Source organism: Tachypleus tridentatus, chromosome 13 (assembly GCF_004210375.1).
Source record: "Tachypleus tridentatus isolate NWPU-2018 chromosome 13, ASM421037v1, whole genome shotgun sequence".
In the NCBI taxonomy this organism is placed as follows: domain Eukaryota; kingdom Metazoa; phylum Arthropoda; class Merostomata; order Xiphosura; family Limulidae; genus Tachypleus; species Tachypleus tridentatus.
The window spans coordinates 193813931-193841903 of record NC_134837.1 but is presented as its reverse complement, the minus strand read 5'-3'; the positions used below and the strand labels follow the sequence as shown (position 1 = coordinate 193841903).

General features: G+C 32.1%; 2 protein-coding genes across 6 annotated transcripts; one reads left to right on the top strand and one right to left on the bottom strand.

The window, feature by feature from the left end:
- Positions 1-13773, top strand: LOC143238187 (solute carrier family 66 member 3). 5 transcript variants are annotated; one of them, XR_013020447.1, is made up of 7 exons: positions 133-470; positions 859-941; positions 1839-1911; positions 6300-6366; positions 7258-7378; positions 9120-10031; positions 10228-13773. XR_013020447.1 is itself a non-coding variant. In XM_076478197.1 (6 exons), the coding sequence occupies exons 1-6, from the start codon at positions 126-128 to the stop codon at positions 9251-9253; spliced, it is 558 nt and encodes a 185-aa protein (XP_076334312.1). In that variant the 5' UTR covers positions 1-125; the 3' UTR covers positions 9254-13773. The 5 variants fall into 5 exon arrangements, 4 of the variants coding, with proteins under 4 accessions (XP_076334312.1, XP_076334313.1, XP_076334311.1 ...); XM_076478197.1 differs by having other exon boundaries at positions 1-205; positions 9120-13773; XM_076478196.1 differs by having other exon boundaries at positions 9120-13773.
- On the bottom strand, positions 13767-27794 carry LOC143238185 (kelch-like protein 25). The gene is made up of 4 exons (XM_076478194.1): positions 27565-27794; positions 24193-25578; positions 23084-23314; positions 13767-14885 (listed from the first exon to the last, which is right to left on the bottom strand). The coding sequence occupies exons 2-4, from the start codon at positions 25364-25366 to the stop codon at positions 14434-14436; spliced, it is 1857 nt and encodes a 618-aa protein (XP_076334309.1). The 5' UTR covers positions 25367-25578; positions 27565-27794; the 3' UTR covers positions 13767-14433.
- Positions 27795-27973: the final 179 nt, after the last annotated feature.

Below are 27973 nucleotides of genomic sequence, written 5' to 3'. Positions count from 1 at the left end.
TAAAAATCTTGTTTCAATGCCCATTAAGGGAAGAGTACAGATATCCAGTCGTGTATCTTTAACTTGACAACAACCAAAACACATTAATTTTCTTCACAGGAGAAGCACAAGCGCCACCTCCACTTATGTATGAATATGCTGTTTGTTATATGTTTCCACGAGCAACGAGTAAGCAGGTAGTAAAAACATCTTACTGGAAGAGGAGGTAGTGTTGAAAATGCTGATAGTGATAACTTTACATTATGTTTAACTGTAACTGACACCATCTAGGCTTACAGATTACAAGTTTGTTAAAACTTATAACAAAAGGAAAGTTCGAAGATGATTTCTCAGGATTCTCTATGTTTAGTTGCAAGTGTTTCAAGTACGTTATGTTGCATCATTCTCAAAGTGCCTCAAATTGTAACCCTTGCAAAATCAAAATCAATACGTGGCTTAAGTATTTCCAGTGTTCTTTTGGAATTTTGGATGTATGTATAACTTATATTAAGTTTCAACCATTAAATTTCAAATATTAAACAAGATTGAATGTTTCAGTATCTCTTTTAAACGTTATTTTAATGAAAACTCGTTTGTTATTTGACAGACGCTACCTCAAAGTTTAGTTTTCTTATATTTGTGTTTTAGTCTTTAGTTAAAAATAAAAGTCAAAGTATCACTATTACGCTGAGATAATCGTGTGATTTTGACAGATTTGATATGTCACCTCCCCTAAAAGAAATGTGTCAGTATTGAAGGAAAATGTATAGCACCTGATCTTTAAAGAAATGCATACTTTACAGGCCAGAAAACTGACAAGAATATTAAAATATGTCTGTTTACTCACATGTAGGTTTTAATTATTTACTGGTTTTATAGGTACAGCACCATGATTTCCTATGCTTATGCAAACAAATATCCTTTTACTGCATTTAGTGAATATCCCTTCCTTGTTATTCAAGGTAGGTTTTATCTGATTTCATTTACTTGATAAGAAGTAAAATTTGAAAAACCTTGACTCTTGTTTGGTACATAGAGGTATTTTATATGACAAAGCCAGAAGAATTTTAAATATCATCCAATTTTCATATAGAAGATATATTTACATTATTTTAAATTATAACATACTGAAACTATCAGATATATATATATATTTATGTTACAAATCAGTTGTAGCCATAAAATCAGTGAAATATAAATAGAAAATATTCAATTTTGTTTTATTGTACAGTTTATATATACTGTTGTATTCTAGGTAATGTTTACTTCTCTTTATCTAAATGAAGTGTAGTTTATATAATAAACTGTTAGCACATTTTTATTTTATTATTATCTGAGCTTCATTTTTACATTATTTAAACTTAATGTTTTTTATGTTACTATTTTTAATTTTTAAAGCATGTTTGTTTAAAAATTAAACATTTAGCTGTTAAAATCCTGAAGATTTTTGTTCTTACGTAGTGTTTCTTATTTAACCATTACTGAATATACAGTTACTTTGTTTGAGTAGTAAGTTGATATTTTAGAGTCCAGAAAGAAAACAGTACCACTAAAAGAATTTTTAAGCTACTTTTAACCTAAATTAAAGAAAATCTGTAAAGTTGTATGGTTATGATTTTTACATATCCCACTCTGTGTTATTACTAGTGATTTTTTTTATCTGACATTTTTTTCTCACTTTGTGCTACAACTGGGGACATCTTTACCAATGCAACTGTTACTATAAACTCTTATTCTACACATCTTAATACATTTGATTTCATAAGGCTCTCAAACATTTTTACTTTATCAAATGTAAATGAAATATTTACTGAACATTATAAGCTAAATATTTATATCTAACAGTCTTACTTTTACAGATTTTATCCTGCTTATAATGATTTTGCATTACTCTAAATCATCTGGTATTTTATGGGTAATCTATTTTGCTTTGTATCCTTTTTAATTGTTTTACTTTTAAGTCTATATATCTTTGGAGAGAACCATTAGGGATTGAACACCTATAAATATATGTATCTAGCCATCCTTATCTGAACAGAGGCACCTATTATGATATGAGCACCTGGTCTTTTTTGTTGGCTGTCAAGGCATGCTTCCCTTCCTTGTGGAGTCTTGTTTTGTTATTTTTGTTGCATGTGTTCTGCTGTTTGTGGTTAACAACCAGAATTTTCCTTTTTTTTTTTTGGTATTTTACTCTTATGTACACAATCAGCATCAGAAATGTTTACCATACCTAATTCTTCTCCCAAAATAAAGGGAATGAAAACCAATTTATTTTTATAAAATTTCACAGGTTTGACTACTTGTTTATTCTATCACAAAGCAAGTCTTGTTTGTCAGTAGACAATACAACGGTTGATGGATTTCTATTCTGACACCACAATGTCAGCACACTCCTCCATAAAGTACACATATGTGTTTTGAAGTCACTTCCACGTAAATGAGATCACACTTCCAGTCTGTCTTCTGAGATTACAAGGTTTTCATTGACACTAAAAATGTTACATCACAGACATTAAATTTGAGGGTGCTGATTCCATATCATTATGGACCTATTATTATAGAGGCTCAAAGATGTAAACAAACAGACAGAAACTTAGCTTTATATATTAAATGAGTGTCACTTTGATTGCGAGTCTAACTTGACAGCTACATTAAAAGATAATTTATGGAACTATAGGTTAAAAATTTTGGGTAATCCAAAAGTGGTAATTGAGAAGCAGCTGAATGATGATGTTAAAACTGACAGAAAGAATTTTTTTTTTTTTTATTGTGTGATAAGGATAGATAGATGATAGAATGAAAATTGGGCCTCTACAAGAGGCTTGTTGATAGCAGGGTTTTGATGAACTATTTGATGGTTGGACATTTAGTTTTTCATTTTTACAGTAGAAAGAAATAGCAGTATTCTTTATTCTGAGCACTCTTATGAATAATACTGGAATTGACCTGAATCAAACAGATATGAATCCCTCACTGGTAAGTAGGAAAATTGGGAAAAATTAAAATTAGAACACCAGGCCAGAATATATTTTCTCCAGGGTTTAAGGATCAGAGATCAGACTTGCAAATCTGTATTTTCAGTTTGGATAGGGTAATATACAGTGGGCAGGTGCCTGAAGATGGAGAAGTTGCTTACATCACTATAGGTCAGTTCATATTAATTCTGTACTGAGAAAAATTCTAGGGGATATGATAAAAGAAGTTTCATGTAATCATCTAGTGAAATATATTGTACATGAAAACCAACAGGGATTCACCTGAGGGAAATATTACCCTATTAAAATTTTATCTTGTTCAAGGACATTACTTCTCATCTAGAAAAAGGAAAGGGTAAATACCTAATGCACTTAGATTTTCAAAAGGTTTTTAATAAGGTGTCACATAGAAGATTATGTAATAAAATCATATCTTTAGGGTACAGGAAAAGAGTAGTTAAATGGGATTATATGGTGGTTGGATGGGAGAAACCAAAAGGCTCTTATTAATGGAGTTCAGTCCAACTGGATCCTTTTTATTAGGGGAACATCTCAGAGTTTTAAGCTGGATCCTTTGATATTTCTCATTTTCATTAATTACTCTGATAAAGGAATAGCCAGTAAGTTGAATATTGTGCAAGTTATATTAAATTAATGTGTATTTCAAATTGTACTGAAAATGTTGATGCTTTTCAGAAAGTTTAGGACCATTTGATTAGCTGGGGCTAGTACATGGCAGATACCTTTTAATTTTAATAAAAGTAAGTTTATTTGTATTCATTTTCACAGCATTAATTATTATTTTATTGTCTTTTAGGGTAAACTATGGATGAAATTTATTGGGAAAAGGAAATGAACAGCTGTTATGGATTATTTAAAGCCTTATAGGTGATTTGTGTTAGTTAGAAGGCAAACAATATTTTTTACATTATATATCTAGAAACACTGAGTACAAGTTGAAGGATCTTATCAGTTCACCTTGTAAGATACTGGTTGGACGTTTTGATTATAAATTATTGCTTTTAGTTTTAATCATTTTATTAAAGAAAGAATACTAAGTTGTTGTAGAGGGCTTAGAGAAAAATTAATACAGTGATTCCAGGTTTGGAGGGTTATCATATTAGGATAGGTTGGAGTGTCTCATTACGTTTTTACTTAACCCTTTAGCTGCAGAATGTGCCATATAGTGCAATTGTAAACTGACAAACAATTGCAGAACATGCCTTATGGTGAAATTATAAATTGACAAACAATTGTGTAGCACACTTTATGGTGTACTTTAATTTCTTTTAAGCAACAGCCTGGGGAATGCACTCAGTTTATTGCCAAATTTTGATTGGTTGATAATTTATTTCTGCAGCTAAGGGGTAAGAGGAGAAGGGCTTGGAGGGCAATGATGTTAACCTTAAAGGTTTGTAACCAGTAAATACAGATTACATTTTCAAAACACTTGCAGACAGTAAGACTAGAGGTCAAAGTTTAAAATAATTTTAAAGTAATTAAAATTCATGCCCCTTCTTCATAAACTGAAGTTAACAAAATGCCAGTTGACCCAATGGATTTCAACATTGATATACTAAGTTTTTTTTTCGGAATTAATTTTTAATACTTTTATATCGTGCATCAGCTCAACAAGCTTAAAATTCAGAAATGCGTACCATGATTAAAATGGGAAACAAATTCATAATCTGACAGAATAAAAAACACCTTTTAATAATTACTGATAATATTAGAAAAAAAAAGCAACAACAAAAAAATGTATAGAAAATTTGATATTTTATTTCATAAAAAGATCTTTGTATGAGTGTCAGTACTTTTCCTGAGAAGAGAAGTAACAGACTTATGAAGGACACAACTGTCTAATTAATCTTAACAAGGAAACTTGTTCTTATTGAAAAGCTTAAACCATTTGATTTTTATTTAGTAGAAGAGTTTGTTTTAGAGTAACAAAAGTACTCCACATTTTTTCAATATTTTTTATAAAGTTAATCATGTTTGTGAACTTGTGTAAGCTTTTCATAGATGAAAAAAAATCCCAACATACCTATCCAGCTTTTGAGATGAGGATCAACTTTCCCAAAGTGGACAGTATTTTTAATGGCAGTCATTATGACTTATTTTGGTTGTTAAGAATTGTTAACTTCCTTGCCCTGAAAACTTAACATGGACATCACGTAAACATCTTATTTGGGCTTTGGCTACTTTTATAAAAATGCTCTCCAGTACTACATCGGTATTTCTGCAGACTCACACCATTAAAAAACAGGTTTCGATATCCATGGTGGGCAGAACAGAGAGAGCCAATTGTGTAATTTTGTACTTAATTCCAAATAACCAATAATCAATCAATTTATGTGAGTGATGTCATAAATACTAATCATAGTTAAGAGCTCTCTATGACAGTTACATTAATGTTTTATTATCTCTCCATTTTCTCACACAATACAAACCTGATAAAACACTTGGCAGAAAGGGGAAAAGTCATGTGAAAATCAACAGAAATTCCAGAAATCCATAATAAACTCAGTTTACATGATTAAGCACTTTCCTGTGTTAACATTTGGGTTTTTTTCAATCAATTTCAGAGTAATCAGCACTTATCCTCAAAACAACTCGTACACTAAAGAGACTTGTAGGACCAGTTCAACATTTTCTGCACTTCTCTGTGTCCCCTAAAACACCTCTTATTCAATGAAGTATGGTACCAGGATTCCTTTTGCTTCTAACTTTTACCAGTGCAATCATGAAAAAAATATTGTTAAAGTTTTAACCTTATGCCTAAATGACCAGATAAAGTTAACAAATGACACTTATAAATTATAACATCCATTTTCACTATCTAATTTAAATATTTGAAATTACATAAAAATTGTTTATGTTATTCAAAAGCATGCTTCTTCACTTTAAAGTAAGTTTGAATAATAAAAATAGGTATGATATTGTTACAAATAGATTTAATTTTAAATAAATAAAGAAATCTATTGTGATCTCCAAAATACCTTGCAAGTTTAAAGTTAAATGTTTTATCATTTACAAGATGTATTGTTAATAAAATGGTGCTACAAGGTGTAATAAAATCAGTCATAAATCCTTCCTTATACACAGGAACATATATGTTAAGAAAGAATTTCAATGGTTACTTTCTTCCCTGTTTCTTGATTGTATGTGTGTTAACAACTATTCAGCCATGTAACATATATATTTATCAGCTAATTAAAATGTTTAATGTCTTTAACAAAACTAAATTTTAAAGTGTTACATCTACACCTGAACCAGATTGGATAATGATGGCAAACCACTGTTTCTTTTTTTGTTATTTTCCCCTTAATTTGGTCTTAACAGAATTGCTATCATCCAGTACTGCATAGCTCTTGAACACTTGCCAAAGACATTTGTGTCCGCAGTGGTGGTACGTATTTTACTTTGAATTATTTAATAGAAGCTTATATTTTAATTTTCACTGGTTAAATAATAATAACTATTATATGGAAAGTGTACTGTATTTTGTGTCATATTTATCCTCTAAAGTTAAGATCATTCACTTTACTCCAGATGTTTCAATTATTTAGCTGTTACTGTAGCTTCTTTAAAGCAGGAACATGGATCCTGTAACATTTGTGGAGAAACATTTTGTACTTCATGTCCTTAAGTTGATACAGTACATCTTTTATATTACTTATATATCCTGTTGGTAGATTTCCTCTGTATCTTAAACGTGAGGTTGTTGACATCATACAGCACACATTTCAGTCATTTGTCAGGTCAAACAACCATATTAGTCATAATATTGTGGTGTATATAGTTTGTACATATATCATATATTCATCATGAAAACAACTGGAGATCTGTTTATTATACTCTGTATTTTAAAGTTGTATTGTGTGGTTAAGTGTCAGGTTTCTTCATGTGTGCTGGTTTTAAGACTTTGAACTAGTTTCAGTCATGAATACATCAGCCTCTTTCTTACACAGAATGCCTTGATCTTTAAATACATTTATGTTGTATCTATGTATTTTTGTTCAGGCATTGTTTGTTTAATCCCACTGCTGTATAGTGACACACATTTTGTACTGTATATTTTCAGAGTCTGCATCATGACATTATCTAGATTTATGTTAAAGTTTATGGAAAAAATAGTTTCACAACATATAGTTAGTAATGCCTACAATTCAAACATTTCCAAGTAACCTGCATACGTCTATAATCTTGTAAAGTATTTCAATGAAATACTGTGTTATTAGTAATTTGAATGTGTATCAATCAGTTGTTGCTATTAAATATTAATAACTCTGTTAATTAGAACCTAGGGATTCCCATAGCAGTAGGAAGCAAGCTTCTTCAATTAGGAGCCATAATATTATCAAAGGATGCTGGACAAGTCAGTGGTTTAACTTGGAAGATTGCTGCTTATACCAGTGCAGGTATGTAATCTCAATAAAATCCAACACAACTGAGAATTTAAAATTTGGAAATAAAAATTAAGCATCACTAAAGTAAGAACAGAAAATAAGCGTTGCTGATGTAAATGCTAATTATGTATTAAATTTCAAAGAAAGAATAAACTTACAAATGTTAATATATTTTAACAGCCAGTGTATGTACATTTGTAAACCTAAACATGAAGATGCCAAACATTACAAACTAATTGACTATTCTGTATGTAAATGTGAGGTTATATTATCTTGTTGAACTATATATACCATTTAAACAAAGATATTTTTACTCTTCTTGAGATTGAAACAATTTTTTTCCAATTTTTAACTCTATGAAAAACAAGCACCTATGATGTAAAGTAATTTGAAGTTGAAATGCATTAATTCTGCTCTGATACATTGCCTTATTTTATCCAAATAAACCAAAGATAATGAATGCCGATGTTACCAGTATAACATCAGATAAACTACTATAGGATTTATCTTAATCTTGTTAGGAATAGTAATATTTGACAAACCTTTAAATAATCTTCTCTCACAGAACTTAACTTACCCTGTCAGTATCGAGTTTTATAAATTGTTTTCCATAATAAAGAAAATTTTTAATTGTATGTGTGTAAAATTACATCAGATTTATAAAATGTCTGTCACTCAAGAGTTGATCAGAATTTAACCAGTAAAAAAAAGGTGGGAAATGAATCTTGTAAGATATAACTGGATTTATAATTTTGAGGAAGTTTATTTTATAGCAGAGGTCACCAAACTTTTCTCACAGGGGGCCAGATTACTTGGGAAATGAGAAGCACAGGCCGCATCATCATTATATTCAATACTCATAAGCTAGAATGAAAGCTCCCTGTAAAAGACTTAACACTAAGTTTAGGATGCCACATTAGCCATGTGGGAATAGCATGCAATACACACATATAATAAAAAAACAAACAGAAATACAACCAACATTTTTATTCACCAAAAGGTTATCAAAGAAGGTGACATTAGCAAAAACAATTGTCACATCACACGTAGTGAGTACATATCTGAATTTCACTAAACCGCAAAAAGGTTAGTGAGATTTATAAAATTGGCATTTGGCTTTCCAAATATCTTCAATGTTTGGTTTTGAAATGCTGCACCCAATCATTAGAATTGCTATCAAATGTTCATCAGTCAACTTTGATCGATGAACCGACTTTACACACTTCATTTTTGAAAATGCTTGTTCACAGACATAAGTTGTTCAGAACACTGATGCCATACTGGATGCGAACTGCTTCAGCTTTGGAAAACCTTTGAAAGTTGTTGAAAGGCTGATGCTTTCAAAGAAATTGACTTTTTCAGAACATAGCTCATTTGCTGCTTCCATCATACACTCTTTGATGAAGTTGCTGTCAGTAAAAGGTTTTCCTCGCTCTGTCATCCTATGCACTATTTTGTAACTTGTATGAGTGACAGATTCATTTTCAGCAAACTTTCTCGTGAAAAGATTCTTTTGAGATTCAAAAACACGTTTCATTGATTCAGATTTCCCAGAACGGAACTTTCCTGAAAATTTCAAATATGTTGATAGATGTTTTGTTTCATAGTGACGCTGAAGATTGTAGTCTTTCAAAAGGGCAACACTTTTTGAAATTACTTTTTATATTTGCTTAGATTCATATGTGTAAGTGCTGTGTAGTTACTGTTTTTTGTTAGTTTTATTCTTCAACAGGTTTTTTTTCCTCTTTTTCAGCCCGTATTTTAACATACACATTTGAAGTCTGGGACCTGGTGCTGCTTTTATACCATTCCTTATCATTTGCCTTGAATTCAGCAATTGCAGTTGCTGCTATAGTTTATAGGAAACCAGTTACAAAGGAAGGATGAGTCACTTTTGTATATTTTATTGGTTTGCACATTAATTCTTAATAATAGGTCAGGTAAAGGATGCATTTCTGTGTATTTTTTGTATTCTATTTATAAAGAAATGTTTTACACTTCAAAACAGAAGTCTGTTATTGTCATGTTTTGAAGTACTCCAAAAGAGTGGAAGTTTGTTTTAGGGGACCATATTTTGATAACTGACTTTCTTATATTAGCAAAAAGTGAGTGATGTTTTGCAAGTATTTTCTTTCCTTGTTTCCAGAAATAAGTAGACTAGCTCCACAAAAATTGGCCTAGGATGTTGAGTTGGTCAACCTCTCATTAATATAGAATATGAATGAACCAACAAAAAAGGCTGACCTTCAAGGACTAACACAAATGCACAATTCCTAATGAAAGGATTGATAAAGTTAGTCACAGTAGTTGTATATTGGTTATTAGAACTGCTACTAGTTGTGTAGATTTGTTAAAAAGGAGGACCAGTTCTTCAAATAACGTAAATTTTATCTAACTATAGGTAATTACACTCATCTCCTATTATGCCAAGTGCATTGTTTACTGACTGCCAATGTATCTTTTATGAAAAGGTAACACTTTGAATGTTTTTAATGTTGTGAACAATATCTGTGACTTCATCAAAATTTTTTATTTTATGGGTTTACAAATTTGCAGATTCACAAAAAAAAGTATCATTTGTAGAAGTATTATTTTTATGTGAAGTGTTTACAGTGTTTAATTATATACTTTTAAAATTAATTACAGATACTGAAACATAGAATAGGTTATTAATGCTGAAAAACATCAAAGTTTAGATGCAAAGCTACTCCTACTTTAATATATATAAATATAAAAAGTAAAAACACTGAAAATATTGAATAGGTTATTAATGCTGAAAAACATCAAAGTTTAGATGCAAAGCTACTCCTGCCATAATATATATAAATATAAAAAGTAAAAACACTGAAAATATTGAATAGGTTATTAATGCTGAAAAACATCAATGTTTAGATGCAAAGCTACTCCTGCCTTAATATATATATAAATATAAAAAAGTAAAAACAAATCAAAAGTCACATTAAGATAAGTAAATCTTAAGGCTTTGACTTCTCTTATCTGTGGTTTACCAGATCCAAGCGAATATTCATCAATTCGAGAAACTTTAACAGTCCAGACTGCCAGCAGTTGTTTAGAACTAGCAGCCTTTGATCACAAAAGCAATGAATAATGTCAATAAATAACATCTAATGGTCTTGTCAGAATAACTATAAAGAGTACGTATGTGACAGTTATGAATTTTTTTATTTTATATTTTTGATACATGTCTTTCATATATTTCTGTGAATAAGCAGTGAAAAGAGTTCATATTACAATTGAAGTTATTTTAAATGTTACTTCTTTCACATTAGAACACCACTATCTATTGTGAATCCCTTTTACAAATGTTTTACACTGACCTGAAAAAAAATTAAAGTTTTCACACACACAGATAAAAGAAAGTAAGATTAAATGAGGGTATAAACTCATCTTTTTCTGTCAATATTTCTTTAAAGTTGATAATTTGAAAATTGTGCTAATACACACGTGTATATATATACATTCATTTACAGTGAATACATGTAAATTATATGATACTTTATGAAATACTATTTGCACAATTCATTGCTATAAGAAGTAAAAATGTACATGATTAAATGTCAGTCAAGTTTATCAGAAGTGTACTTACTGTCATCAGGCTGCCTCATAGAGATTTGTAAGATTGCACTATCAGAAATTTTGGTGTATATCGATGTGCAGCAGAGACTGAAATGTGATTATGTCACAAGAAGAATTAATGTGATAACAGCTGTATAATGACCAATTTCAATTTTTTTTATGCCATAATATCGCTAGTGATCAAATTCATATTGGAATCTTTATATGCTTATAATAAGTCATAATTTTGTACCAAAAATTAAAATTGGGAAACTATCAACATTTATGTTTGCTAGTGATAAATAATGTCCACAATGGGTTTCATACATTAAATTCAAAAACAAATTTTGCTGTTTTTAACTGTAATGTAAGATTAGTAATTGGAAAGCCCATTGTTCTATCTCTTGAGGTACATGTTACATGAACCAGTTGGAGAAAACTTTTTTTAAAGCAGAAAATTGACCTATGTAAAATAAAGTTAAGGTTCACTGTTGTGAAACTACAAGAAATCTATATGTATGTATATATATATATATGAGTTTCAACATTCTCACATATCTTCTTCAATCTCTTTGCTTGTGATGGAAACACCATACACTGTTTACTTTATAATGGAAATTTCACATCCCTTGATAGTAGAAGACAGGAAATTGCTGGTTCTGATATGTTGATCACATTTTCTGTTTGTCCTATCAAAAGAAATTACTTGAAAGCTTTTTCCAGAAGATAAACAAACTTCACAGTACTATTTAGTGTAACACCTGTAGAAGTTCAACAAATCCTACCATAAAACATCAGTTACAACTACAATGTTTGTAAGAGCTTAAACGTAGTCACACAACCCTTGTCAAAGAAACATATACAATTTTCAAATTGTTACAATATCCTATAGGCTTTATTAGGTATGTCCATCTGAAGGCAAAGGACCACAGAAGGGGCTAGTACCAGCAAGCAGTATATTCTACATGTGAAAAATTAAAATATTTAGTATCAACTACAGTGCTAGTAGCTTTAGAGAAATGTTTAAAAAATAATTTCAAAGTTGTTTATAAATATTCCAACACCATTAAAAATTTCCAACCCTTGAACAAGCCTCCGCTTCAAGATGTGAAGAACATGGTGCATAAAGTACCCCTGCCAGTCATGCAAAAAAAAAAGTAAATGTTGGTAAACTGTTAACATAAAGCTTGCAGAACATAAAAAGGATGTTACAAGTTGTAAAACAAATAATGCTATTTCTCTACAGGAAGAATCCTGGTCATAAAATAAACTGGAAATTAGCTAAAATAATGCATAAGATTAAAAATTAAGACTGTGGAAAGTTTATTCATTAACCCAAATTTGCCAAACTTCTCATGTCTGAAGGTCTCTTGAAGCTGAACCCCCATGTTTTGAATGCCCATCATAAAGTTTATGCAAAGGTAGCCATAAAAGGGTGGGGTAAAATGTATGTAGGGGATCCATTTTTACGTGTTACGTGTACTTAAACACAAATTTATAGTTTTAACAACCATTAATCTCTCACAAACCAACATGGAACTGAAGAAAAAATGTGAAAGTGCCAAAACTTGTATCTATATAAATTTGGTGATGTTCAATATTAGTGGATCTAAAGTTTTAGTTTAAATAGCATTGTGTATTTACCTACTAGTGGTCTGTGGGTTATGAAGAAATATCTTCTCAAGTAGCAAGGTGTTTACAAACAATGAGAATTGTCAAATAAGCCATGTAGGAAAATTTCTCTATGATGTATTCATGTTACTTAGACTTCTGTACAGCATTATTCATAATCAATGTGATATTGACCTGTTCCTAACTTAACAAAACTTATACGTTTTTATTAAAAATTCCATATTTTAGGTTTAACAAATGTTCTTAAAATATGGTTACTTCACATGTGGAAGGACATGTGGTTTATTTTATTATGTAAGCAAAGTTGTACAAGTGTATAAATGTTGAAATAGACTTTTTAAGCAACATAACCACAATGTAATTCATGACTGGTATAAATATGATTGTTTTCAATGAAAAATATTTATGTACTTTGTGTTCGTGTGTAAGGTGAATCCTTTATTTTGGTACATTCACGAGGAATAAGTCCTGTCAATTATGTGGTTTACCAAAGGTGTTACTCAGTTCATTTTTTATATGTAGGAAAATTGTATTTCAAACAGTTATAAGGAAATATCTATAGAAACAAGTGTTTAAACTGTAGTTTCTAAAGTTACATCAGGGCAGCTACTTGATAGTCTCCTTGGTACAGGTATTTGAGTATTTGTACCATATATTTGGGTGTGATTCCATATTTTCCTAAGAACACTTGTAGCCAATTCTGATTAACCATCTTCAACAAGTGAAATATCTATACGTCTTCTTCATGGTCTAACTGAATTCTGAGAAAGTTAGAACACTACGTTCTGTGATTCACTACAACATGACAGTCAAGGCAACATTGTGTGAGACCACAATAAAAGACCATATGACTTATGAGATAACTAATTTGTATAACAATGAACTAACAAAGGAAATTTTCATAATTCTGTGATATAGGTTTGTTCTCTCATAGTTGTAATATTACAACTTCCAGTTATTCTCGTTTGTGTACAGTAGACATAAACAGACCAGGTTTAGCTATGTTCATTCACTTGTATCTTGTACACTGGAAGGCCTTTGATAAGCAAATTAACCTTGTCTGTGTACAGGTCCTATTTCCATCAATGGTAACTGCATCTACAGAGCAGATGATATATAAAATAACATGTAAATTAGTTGTTTCTTGTTTTATATTGTACTTCTGTAAATGTATTAATATAAAACAGGCATATTGTTTCTTTACATGTCTTTATTGCCATCACACATTTCTTTTTAAAAATGATTCAACATTGTACCTGAAGTTGGTTGTTGCAAAGTATCATAAATCTTGTATGACAAAGTAAACAAACATGGAATATTAATGGTTAAAAAAATAATTTGATGAATTAATGAGATTTTGCTTCTGTCATTGGTTTTGTACTGACCCTTTATACGATACAAAAAACTTAGATAAAATAGCAAGGAAAGTGATGTAAAAAAACATGGAGAAACAATGGTGAATTCTGTGATTTTTTTGTGTTAATTTTATCTTACCATTTTAAATGTTAAGTATAAGTGAAAATCCTTAACACATTACAAATACAATTTAATATCCTGTACCATATAACATTACCAGAAGCATTATCTCTGCATGGAATGTTAAGAGAAAATACTGATAATATGATGGTACACATTTACACCTTCAGCATTCCTAACCTCATTTCTGTACCTTTAAATATGCAGCCTGAACAGTTTAAATGACTTCTCTACTTTAACTTTTTATAATACATATAAAACACCAATAAATTCATTTAAATGTCACGTACGTAAATACATATTTAATAGATTATTCATTTTGATTAGTAAGTACATAATGCCAGTTATTTCAACTATGAAACCTAAATTAGGTTTGAAAAGGCTTATTGAAGATCCCAGTAATAAGGCAGAGACAGGCAAAAATTAGCATTAACACTAATCTCTAGTCTTTTTTTTATGTGCACAGTTCCTCCTTCACATGAGATCAAAAGAAACTGATTCTGATTTATAATGGAAATAAAATTTCCAATCAAAGATGCACAAGTTGCTCCACTTTCTAGCCAACCAACAGTTTTCACTTCACTGTTGTCTGGCTGGTAAAACAAAATTTTTCCAGGTTGTGCAGGGATAAGATAAATTCCTGCCTCATGGGACAAAGCACAACAATACTCCTGATCTGAACCAGATGGGTAATTACTATTTACTTGTTCCCATACTTCAGATTCAAAGTGGTATGTGTAAATATTTTTTGTAAAGACAAACAGTCGACCTGCATGAGAAACAGCCGGTGAAGAAAACAAGGGGTTCTGTAGTGAGGGTAAAATACTCCATTCACCTATAATGAAAAAATTTAGATTAGTATTTCCAGAAGTTCTGTTTCAACTATACCTGTATAAGGCAGAAAAACATACATTGGATATTGAATTAATATGGAATATAATACTATGCTGGTGAAACATAATTTACAATGTAAACACAAAGGATTGAAAATAATTTTATATATTTAAAAAAAAAAATTTTTTTTAAAGCCATATATTTTTCCACTAAGAAGACTATAATAGAATTTCAACTGAGTTCTGTGTGTTGCAAACCATTGCATTACGTCATTTGTTAAATAATAGAGCTCAAGTCAGTTAGGTATGCAACACAGAAAGTTAACATTTTCCAACACTGAAAATGTATTTCCAATAGAAACTTGCCTTCCCTTGCATATTAGTTTTCTTCAATTATGTGCTTCCCCTATATGTGCTATTTTTTCACTCACCACTAGCTTTGAAGTAGTCACCTAAAATTATGTCTTTCCACAGTAGCATTTAAATGAGCATATGATAACCTTCTACCAATAACAATGTGACACATCCTCCTAGCACAACCTACTCCTCTTTTCTGATTGGTCAATCATCACTTTATAATTAAGCAAAAAAAAAAAAAAACCTGAAAGTGAGGACATGAAAGGAGGTAAGTACCCATTGAAAATACAAATCCTTACCTCTTCTCACATACTAACTAGTATTTCACACTGAAGTGGTGGTGGGTAATGGTGGTGGGACTGGTGCAAAAGTTAACCCAAAGAGAACCCATGGGGTATGGCACCCTACACCATGACAGTATAGGGGCACACCCCTTCTATATTGAAGATATCTATCATCAAATTAAGCAAAAAAACAAGCCCAGAAACACAATGAAAACTAGACATGCCTCTTTATGGTGTATTGTGCCTAGGACACATCAGACTGTACATAGTGGGCCAATTCCAGTCCAAAACCAGGTGGCATTGGGTTTGTTTTATCCATTCTGCAATAAAAGATGAGTCCCAAACATATTTTCTCTCACACCAGGAAATGAGGGAAAAGTAACTTCTGTTCCATCATCCTAGTTAGTACTATGTGTGCAGACCCTGTATACATTCAACACCAAACCATCTAGGAACTTGAGATCTAAGCAACAGATGGGGAAAAGCCAACCAGAGATGAGCTGTATGCAGTGGATTGTCTATAGTCCAAAATGGAGCTGCATTAAAAGTGTTTGTCCATTCCAAGGTAGGAGGAGGGTTCATACCATCTGTGCACCAACAGAACAACACCCTACTCTACTGAGCGGAAATGGTTACACTCAAGAGGAATCTTCCATAGTCCACCACCCCAGCAGCTATGAATTGGTGAATGGCAAGGATTACTATATTCTGTTAGAAGGGGGGGGGAGAAAATGCATAAGGGAGCTCAGGGGAATTAAACACCTTAAGGCTGGGTAATAGGTGATCAGAAAACCCTGTTTTTAAAAGAAATCCAATCAAAATGTATACAACCAGAACCAGAAAGATAGGGAACAATCATCAAACTGCTTTACTCATGATAGTGCATGAATAGGAGCAGTCTGGGTTGGGCCTTGTTTAGGCAATAATACACAACAAGGAAATCTCCAGCAGTCTTATGAAATACCCTGTTTAATCAGTGAGTGCTTCAGACTCCAATGACCATATGGTGTGGATTTAAATCTACACTAACCCTGTTAGGCACTGAATGCTACTTAATAGGCTCCTGAGAAGAAAAAAAGAGCTTCTATAATGGTAAGACAGAAAACAAAACAAAACTACCCAGTCAGAACCAGTAAGGTGTATGTAGAATGATGACAGAAGGAGGTTCATATACTGAAAAAACTGTCATTTTTGGTGAGGAAAAATTTGACTCAACATGAACCTGTATCCAATGAAGTCTAGGCAAGATGGATGAGCTGCTTCAGATATTCCATGAGGGTAATAGGAGAAATATCTCATGGAGATGAGGAATTACAAAAAATAAATAGGCAAGAGAATGAACCATGAATAGTAGTGCAGGCCAAAGAGCAAAACCACATACATGGGACAAAGACAACAATCCAGATCATAATGAGAATAAAAGCAAGAAACTGAAGGAAAGAAAGTATTAATGGATGTGCTTTCCCCTTCATGAGTCATAGAAATTTTAGTGAAAAGCACGAGTAGAATAAAACATCATGGGACAAAGACAACAATCCAGATCATAATGAGAATAAAAGCAAGAAACTGAAGGAAAGAAAGTATTAATGGATGTGCTTTCCCCTTCATGAGTCATAGAAATTTTAGTGAAAAGCACGAGTAGAATAAAACATCATGGGACAAAGACAACAATCCAGATCATAATGAGAATAAAAGCAAGAAACTGAAGGAAAGAAAGTATTAATGGATGTGCTTTCCCTTCATGAGTCATAGAAATTTTAGTGAAAAGCACGAGTAGAATAAAACATCATGGGACAAAGACAACAATCCAGATCATAATGAGAATAAAAGCAAGAAACTGAAGGAAAGAAAGTATTAATGGATGTGCTTTCCCCTTCATGAGTCATAGAAATTTTAGTGAAAAGCACGAGTAGAATAAAACATCATGGGACAAAGACAACAATCCAGATCATTATGAGAATAAAAGCAAGAAACTGAAGGAAAGGAAGTATTAATGGATGTGCTTTCCCCTTCATGAGTCATAGAAATATTAGTGAAAAGCACAAGTAGAATAAAAAAGAATACAAGAATGATGAAAAATAATATGAGGAGCATGGAAAACAATGTCCAGGTCCCAATAAGGAAGGACTGCAGGATGAGGAAAACAAGGGTGTCAGAAAGAACAGGAGAGGAGAAGATATGATGATAATGGGAAAATCCAAAAATATTAGATATAGCTATCCTGTAACCAGCAATGGTTGAAAGTGATAAGCTTTGGGTGAACAACAAGGTAAAAATTCAGAAAGTTGGGAAGAAATAGGGATGCAAAGACCAACTACAGAATGTGCATCATTTTCATGGAAAGACAGAGGAGGAAGACTATATGTGTGAATAGAGTGTGGAATATCTCACAATGGACCAGACAAAACTTGCACACAAAGCTGGAATGATGACACTGCCAGATAGAGAGATGAGTGATGTTCAAGGAATAGGAAGTACAACAGATGTAGAGGAAGGAGAATAATGGTTTTAGGATAGAAAATGTAAGACACAGGTGGGAAACACAAGTCTAAGAAAAGATAAACAAAAAAGGACAGGATCTGACCCACCAAGTCAGAAGAAAAGGCCCCAAAGTTTAGGAGTTGGAGAATGGCAAAACAACAAAAGTTATACCTACTCATGAGGTAACAAATACAGAGACAAGCCACACATGCACCAAAGTAATGGTGAAATAAATTCAACATGGACTAGCATAATCTAGACTGGAAGTAAGAAATATAAAAAGGAGTAAGAAGAAATGAGCTACAAATACAAAGAGGTAAACAACTTTGAGAAACCCAGTCCTGAAGTTATGAAAAAGGCTTAGGTATATTTATGACAACACAACTAAGAGATTACTCAAAGGTAGGGTGGTGGGAAAAAAACTTATAAAATTCCTTCTGTCATCAAATCAAAAACATCAGGATAGGTACGTTGAGCATAAAATATAGAGGGGTATGTCAGGTGTTAAAGAGAGAGATACGTCAAGTATAAAAGAAGGTCCAGGCCAGAGGAAAGATTCCACCATTCACTGCACAAAAGCTGTTATTTGTCCCAGTAAACAAAGGCAAATCTAACTCCAATAAAGTCGGTGTGTTACTAGCAAGTGTCACACCAGACAAAATGAAAGTTACTAACATTTATGAAATAATAATGTGGAAATAAAAGCAGGTGCAGAAAATGTGGGAACATGACTCAAACTATACACTTTCAACAGCATGGAAGAAGTTGAATGTGCTACAGGGCAGCATGAAACTGATGAAAACTAACATGTGAGAAGAGGTAGGGTATCGAAAGTCTTGGTTGATGCACTCATTATTTAGAGTGGTTGTCTTATGGTATATATTATGCTTATGCTGGTAGTGTGGTCTGTGTATTAACAGTTTGTAAAAATATATACACAAACAAAGAGCTGCTTCCAGCACAATGACACCACAGTGACCACAATATGCTCATCTACAGGCTGAACAAAGAAGAAATTAGAAAAAATATTATACGTGTAAAGTTTATTACATGATTCCACATTGACTTAACAAAAAAATCAGTGTAAGCAATCATTAACATGTGAGTTTTAAATATTATTCAGTTTTTATAAAATATTTTATTATACATAATTTGGTGAATTTCTATAGATAATAATGCCATAACCTTAAACTAAGACTTATCATATATAAATTACAAATTACCCAGTGATAAATTGTATGCTTCAATTTCTTCGTTTCAATAGCATTTTTTTAAAACTTTTATTCAAGTGTTAAACCTTCACCTACATCCATTGCATAATCAGTTATTGTTCTCTTACACTTAATGTATCATAATCACACAAAGATCTGTTTAGATACAATTTCTGGGTCATTAATACAATTTGTTAAAGAATTAATTGTCAGACTCTTTAATTAATTATATTCAGCTAACTGATTATTCTCACATGAAACTTGAATAGTTAAAATAAGTAAGAGTTTAATATTTTCTTAATCTTAAAATACAGGGTGTTCGGAAAGTCACTGTGCAGTTTTGTAATCATATGTCTATTCGGTCTATTTCAAGCCAGCAACTGATAGCAGTGTTTAGAAACAAAATAAGAAGGATCCAAGCCTGTATTGATGCCAATGGGGGTCACTTTCAACATTGTTTATAATTGTCATTCATATTTACCTCCTGTATTCTATATTGAAACATGTTTGTTAATGAATATATGAGTGCACAGAGACTTTCCGAACACCCTGTACATTTCTGATAGATGCTTACCTCTTCATGTGGAATAATTATATTCTTCTTATATATTCTTGCCTAGGATATTTGTATATCACTAGCCTTGAGCTAACTTCCACCAAATATTTATGTGTTTAATGTGAACTGAGATGGTGCATACAACAAAAGCATTTCACTAATAGGAGGGTGGCACAACCTCCATGCACAGTAATGAAGTTACTTTTTGATGAGGCAAGAAGAGTCTGCACAAGAAGTGTGGAGTTCAGATGGAAATGTGTGTAGAGATCAGTATCTATCAAAAATACATTTTCAGGTTAAGAAAAGTTTGGCTTCTGAGATAACTCACTTACTCACACAAAATAGCTAAGAATCACATGTTGAACTGGTAGAGAAGCCAGTATAAAGTTAAACCTAGATGAGTTCCCTTCAGGAAGTGAGAAAGCCCACAAAGTGTGAAACCCAGTGGCACAGTCACCATAGGGGAACCCTTATTGGAGACTACATACCACCTCACCATGGGTGACAATATATAGTCTTCTCTGAAATGTAAAAGTGAGAGAGGCAAGTAAGCCCACATGTCACAAATATGGGTGGAATAAAAACACGACCATCTGAGCACTTGCACACAAGCATTCTGGAAGCTAATAATTGCTGTGTGGTTAGAGAACAATTAGACAACACTGAGTGTGCTCCTTTTGACTAAACTGGATAGACTCACACTGTATAAGAATGGCACACCAGCTGTTTGAGGGGTAGCCTACACTACACTAACATCATCACCACCATCCTACTTTTCATTATATTGTGCTAAATTCAGTCACTGAGGATCTCTCCAAGGTCCATCATTCTAGCAGCTAGAAATTGGAATGTAGCAAGAGTCTCCCATGCTTCATTTTAAGAGGGAATGTAGAATTTGTGTTAGAGATAACATGAGAAATGCCAGATCTCCATCGAACACCTGGATACAGTGCAATGAGTGACCATGAAAGGATATTTTGAAAAGCCAGCAAATGTGAGCCAAAGAAGTGTAGAGTAACCTCCCTAGTACCAGCTTTTTCCATGATAATCAATGAAACAGTACAGTCTAAATCAAGTAATCGAGTACTTTTGTCTAGCACAAAGATGGCTATAATGGTCTCATGAAACATTCTATCTTGCCAATAGGCACTAGCTAGAGCAGATGGTCTGAGTGATTTCCTTACCTAATGTAGAGTTTAGAATATAAGTATATCCTGGGAAGTAACACCAGCCACTTGGTAGAATCCTGACAGACACAAAAGGAGATAAAAAAGGAAAATTTACTTATTTATTTTAAAGATGGTGAACTGATTGAAAGATGACAACTCCAGAGAGGTGAAAATCTGCAGAAGACAAAACTGTCAGATAATCAAAATAATGAGCCAAAATGTGTGAGGAATTGTCCATATCCCTATGCCCACACAAAGTATTTCATTCAATGGCCAGTGAAAATGAGAAGCAAAAGAATAAGATGTGCAATAAATATGAAAAAGCCTCCAATCATCATTGTCTATGAAAGAATACACCAACTGAAGGAGTTGACAGACCCATTTGGTAAGGGTGTAAGGAGAGAGGCCTTTCGATGAAGGGAAGCTCCCAAGGTAGAAACAAATGATGGCAGGGACGCAGAGGTGAGAGACAGGAGAAAAAGAACAGTCATCACAAACAGCTGAAGTTTTAGGGAGATAAGACTGGTCCAGGTAAAGGAGAAATGATATTTACCAACAAGATGAGTGATAAATCTAACATCAGGAAGACAGGAAGAAAAGGAAGGCTTAGGAGTTGGAATAGGAAGGGAAGGGATAGACTGATTCAGTTGAAATAATAGTTGAAAGGTGAGGTTGAGAAAGATGAGAAACTAGAGAAGATAATGAGGACAGATGCTGAGCTGCTTCAGCTGTCATTTCTAGTAAGTCAGGAATACCACTAAAAACTTCCAGGTAAAAAAAAAGAGAACCAACTGAAGATCATACAGATAAGGTGGACTTCAGTGAGAAGCACATCCTGACCCAACAGAAGAGGAACAAAGTAAGAAAGGACAGGGTAGAAGAAGTGGTATGGGCCAAGAAAGTCAAGAGAAGAGAACAAAGCTCTCCAAAAAATTTATCTGGGGCACAATGAAGAGCCTCAAACATAAAGTGGAAGAAAAAGGACTAATGCAAGATAGTGACCAGGAAATAATAAAGATGTAAAAATTTGGTATTAGAAAATGAAATGGAATACTAAGGGTTCACTTCCCAAGTAGACAAAAAGAGATTCTCAAGATTGTAAATCTATAAAAGAAAAGGAAAAATAGCTGCAACCCAGAACAAAAGTCAAGGAGGAGGAAGAGGCATGTGGTTATGACTACAGAAATGTTCAAGAAAAGAATCACAATGAAAACTAATATCAGGGGAAAGAAAAAAAGACAGTTTTGTGGAATAGGAATGGAAAGAAGCAAACAACACAAGTGTCAGAGAAAGGAAAGAATATACTTGAAAAATCAAATCCTCAAAAGACATGGAAAGATGAGGATTTTCCTTCACTGGTAAGGCAAAGCAGATCCACATGGGTAGCAACAACCAGTAAAATTTGTCCTCTTTCTGGTTATTCTCAAACAGAGGAGAAGGAATGCCAGTCAAAGTTAGGGAAGGAGGAAGCTCAGTATACATGAGAGAAACAACAACACCCTACAAGATACATGTAACATCTTCAACAGTTGACCACAAGCCATAGTGGAAACAGGTCCTGTGTTAATAATTTCATTACCTTTACAACAAAGTCAAATGTCATTTGAAAATTCACAATAATCTTCATTATCTTTGAAACAAAACAATGATAGAACAAAACCTTTATGAGAATTCACATCTCAGCAAGTTTGACACATACTGAAAAATCAAAACATTTGTTAAAGGCAATGCTGAGGAAAAGAACATAGTTATTTTGCTAGTAAATGCTTCAGGAGAGTTACTATGTATGGTGGATTGTGTCACCCTCCTGTTGGCAGAGGGCTCTTGTTGAATCACTGTCATCATGCACAACGTAGTTCATCTTAAACATGTATTTTAGGTGAAAGTTGGCTAAAGGGTAGCGACACGTAAAATCACGTAGATAGATGTACAAAATATAACTATCCTTTGTATGAAGGTGAGATATTATTTCGGAAATGGTACATTTGATGATTTGATTATTTTCATGAAATTAATTGACAAACTTGTAATTTTGAAACATGAATTACTTTATGTGACACTAACTGATGCTCATTGGTAAATGACTATCATTTATTAGTTAATTATCCAGGTGTGTATTAGATATAACACCAACTTCCTAACCTGTTTTTGTATTGTAACATTCCACTGAAAATAGGACTACTCTGTAACTTCCAAATCCCCCCAGAAGATAGAGACAACCATTCAGTACACATATCTGAAAGTGGCGACGTGATGATGGCATCATACTGACTAGTGACCATTTCTTTTGAAACACATCAAACATCCAAACACTCTTATTCCATCGTCCAGTTCCAATGCCATATTCCCCTCCTAGGATGTATATGTTTTTGCCTTAAAAAACAACAACAACATTGTTTGAGTTCAGTGATTATAAATATATATGTAAAGGTTATCAATATAACAAATCAGTTGAATAAGATGTACTCAATAAAGTATATAAAAATGTATTTGGGTAAAAACCTGAAACTTTAATGAAAACACCAACTAAACTATTACAAGTGTCTGATATAATAATAAACTTCCTACAGATGTGAACTTATATAAGTAATTTTCATTATAGTTCTTATGAGTAACAAGAAAAGATTCCCCAAAGAGCAAGTCAGGAGTTAAAGAGGAAGAGAAAAAAAACAAAAAACCACATATCAATTAAACTTCCAATAATCTACTAAAGGGATGTGACCTTTCTGTAAGAACACAGTTTTAATTAACTGACCATTTCATAACACTAAAGGATGTTCATTCTGAAAACTGTATCAGTATTTGCTGTCACAGTGTTAATCTGTAATAAAATACACACACACACATATATATTTATTATAGATAAAAACAAGTCCAAACAAAAATTAATAATGCTGCACTACAGGCTGTAATGTGGGTTATAAAATGTACCCTAAGTTTTGGAGGTGACTGTGGAAGTAAGACCCACATTGTGGTGGGGATACATTGAAGTGTTTGACTACTGTTATATTACTGATTAAATTAACTTCATCTACAAAAACAGAAAAACTTTTTTTGAAAAAAATCAAAACAATTAGGTGCCTGAAACAGTACTATGAAAATTCTTGAAACATTCTGTAAACTTCAAAACAGTTGAATAAAAGAAGTGTTTAGCCTGAGTTTATTATTACAGTTTATTCATTTAAATAACTCTTCATATGTTACCATGCAGATAACAATGCATAAAGACCAAAATAACAAATAATACTTACCAATGCAACAAGCACTATATCCTTTTAGAGGTGATGATCTTTGTTCTCCAACATATAGTGATGTAACCATTTCAAAACTTTCTTTGGACTCATTATAGATCAATCCTTGTAACAAACCATGAGAGTTCTCTCCTGGTATTTTATCTATTTCTGATATCTGAGTACCAATCATAACAGGACTCATAGGTACACAACGTTTTTGTTTACAAAATACAAATGATACAACATCCTTCCACAACTTAAAATATTCATCTTGTTTTTCTTGTGAATTTGTGTTTTGACCACTAGAAACTACTCTGCTGTATCTGTTTTCTATAATTTTCAACTTATCCCTAACATCTGACAGGTTAGAGTTATCTGTTACATAAATATCACAAGACTTTCCTTCTGTACATAATAATTCTTTGTAGCTTTGGTCTAGCATCACATGATCCTTTAATTTACAACTAGATATACTAGGGTTTTTTGACTTCATTAAAACAGATGTATCCATTATATTTACTAATAATTTTTTTACTAGAGGATCAAACTCAACAAATGGATGGGCACATATTTCATCTATTTCTTTAGCAGATAAACAATCAAACCTAATACATATAAACAGTTCAAACAAATCATCTGATCTAAGCCTTTGGTCACTTTCAATCCATTTGATAATACTGTAATAAACCTGCATTTCTCTGTTGATTATCAACCCATCATGAGGCAATACTTCCAAAAGAAGTCTTTTGGGAAGCTCACAAAATTCTAAAGAATTAGCCACCAATTCAAATTCCCACAAAACTATTTGTTTAGCCTGCTTTAGTAAAACTTCCAAGTTCATCATATCAGCTATTATCCAAACTTGAATACAGTTAGTACAATCCAAAATGTTAAGAAGATATGATACACACTCATCTACAAATTCACTGAACTGAAGGTAAGCTGCTGCTTCCAGCAGGTCAAATACGTTTTTCTGGTTTATATCAATGTATTGATGATATGCAAACTCAAGCAATGAGCTGAAAGCTTCAGGTTTAACATCATGAAGTTCCACCTCAGAAGCATGATTCTCCAACATGTCAGAAGTAAACATGGCACTAAAGTAAGATGATGCTTTCTTTAAAACTTTTCTATGACATGGAAAATTTTCTCCTCCAACAATCAAAAGGATGTCTGGATTATTTTCAGCCATTTCTCTGTAGTATTCTAAAATCAATCTTAAGAAACTATTAGATTTGTGTGTGCGTGTGCTCTTCACCACTCTCTTTATTGATGAGATTAAGATCTTGGCAAAGCATGCTACTGTATTTACAACTGTAATCTGTATGTAATGGAGTTGTTGTAAGTGAATATCAGAAGCAAATAATTTACTCCAGTACACTTAAAATGTACCATTTCAAAAATCTGCAAAAAATAAAACAAAACTATACTTTGATTTTTTACTACATATCTTGACAAATCATGACTTAAAGGTTAGAAAATTAAAACATCTGTATAACTTAGACTGATTAATTAAACTACAACAACCACTTTTACTTTATTCTTGTTTACACTGAAGAATTAAAAATTAAAGTTTTCACTATATTATGTCATTATGGACTAAACTTCTATACAGTGGTATAAATATTATAACAATCTAAATTCCATTATGAAAAAATAACTGAAACAGTATATTTATACTTCGTAGATCTTTACTTAAAAAAAAAAGTGCATATCAGACTATCATCTTTCATTATCTCCACACAATAACCTCTGTATTTTATATACAATGTTAAATAATATTTTTCAACAAAATATACAACAATGTACATATAACTGGCCTAAAGAAGGTTTAACTCATTAAACCCATAAAATATCACAGAAGAGTTATAACAGAACCACATAACTTATAAATTTTTCAACTGGAAATTTTATCAGATGAGTGATAACACAATTACATGGAAACATTTTCTATTCCAACAATCCAAATGATGTCAGGGTCACATTTAGTTATTTCGCTATACAGTTTTAAAGTAATTCTCAATTGATGTTTTTAAGCCCAACTACTATCGTACATTTATCAGTTAGCAAAGTCAACTTCAGAGTTTATGTTTACTGAAAAACCATGTACTTCGAAAATATTTTCTCATTGTACCCGTTTTTTTTTTCTTAAACCACAATCATATATATATATTTATTTATTCAGCTAAAGTGTAAGAAGCAACAACAACAAAAAAAGATAGAAGGCTGTGGTTGCATTAATATCATCTAACAGAGAAACCAGACCATTCATCCATGACCTCTTTAAAATTATTCAACAAAAAGTTAAGGTGCACTGAGGTTACCCAGTAAAGCAACCAAAACCAGACCATCTAAACATAACCTCTCATAATGCTTTCCAAAACATCTGTCAACAAAAACTTAAAACATGATTACTGTCTTTGAAAAGAAAAACCAGATCAGCCAAAATATGACTTCTAATAATACTATCCACAAAAGTTTTCATTAGAAACTTTACAAAATTGTAGTTCGACAATGGGCTATCTAAGCTATACAAAACATAAATAGCAAAATCCAATATTTAACATTACAAGCCCTCAAGCTTATGGGTAAAATTTTAAAGAAATTAACTTGTTAGAACACAGTATCATCTAATAAATTATTCCACATCTAATTAGATAAGAGAGAAAAATATTTTACATACCAACTAACCTGGATCTGGACTTTCACACTTTATATCTAGCTAATGTACAAGATTTTCTTACGATTAAATCCCTATCTTTTAATTATCTATGTCTTTAATGATTTAAAACATCTCAATCAGGTCTCCTCTAGTTCTTCTATACTTTACAAAAAAATAAAACTTCCAGGGTGTCAACAAGATTAAAGTCTCTGAGAGTAACATCACAATAAGGAAAGTATTTAAGTATGTTGGGTTCAATTTATGACTGTTCTGTTTTCTAACAAGGGTGATTGGCTTGCTGCATAGAATATCATTGACAATACTAGAAATAAGTACTTTGAAAGTATTTAAAAGAGAAACTAACATTTTTCTGAAAAATAAGAGTACGTTTGTAGGTACACTCTTTAAGAACAAACTGGTTCTCTGCTGCCTATACATAAGATTTTTCAATATTATTATTAATATGCTAGATATAGCTTGTTTTACTTAAAATAAAACATTTAAACATATACGCAATGTAAACAGCTTGAAAACTATTGTTGTTATTACTACTAATTGAGATATCTTTCATTTGAATATGTAAAATAAATTTGCTTTGGCAAGAGATTTTCTTAAAACTGTAGTCTGCGTTATTCACGTAATTGTGCTTTCAGTTTCATAATAACTGAAATGTTCAACGCAAGAGCAAAAACAATGTTTAGATATTTTGTAAGACAAATAAGACTCACCATCACGCTACACGTTGTAACAGCGTACGTAACTACTAATAACGACGTTAAAATCATAAAAGCGATTCATTTCGCACATTTTTCACCGTTATAACATTTGCTTTATAATCAATACGTACGATATTTGTTACTACCACCCTACATCGGTGCTGAAAATAAATATGAAATACAAAAACAACACTTGGACACACGACAGAATATATCCAATCTGGTTCTGTTTTTTTTTTCTTTGTTTTTTGTTTTTTTACAGAATATGCCTTTCTCTAGTACTTCTGTAAAGTAAAAGCTGTTTTAGATTAAAAAACAGAAGAAGATATTTCCTGAAAGTACAGCTTTTGAATCTGACGAGATTTTTTGTTAATAAAAAATTAAATCTTAAAAAAATAAATATTTATTTATCCGTCAAGAG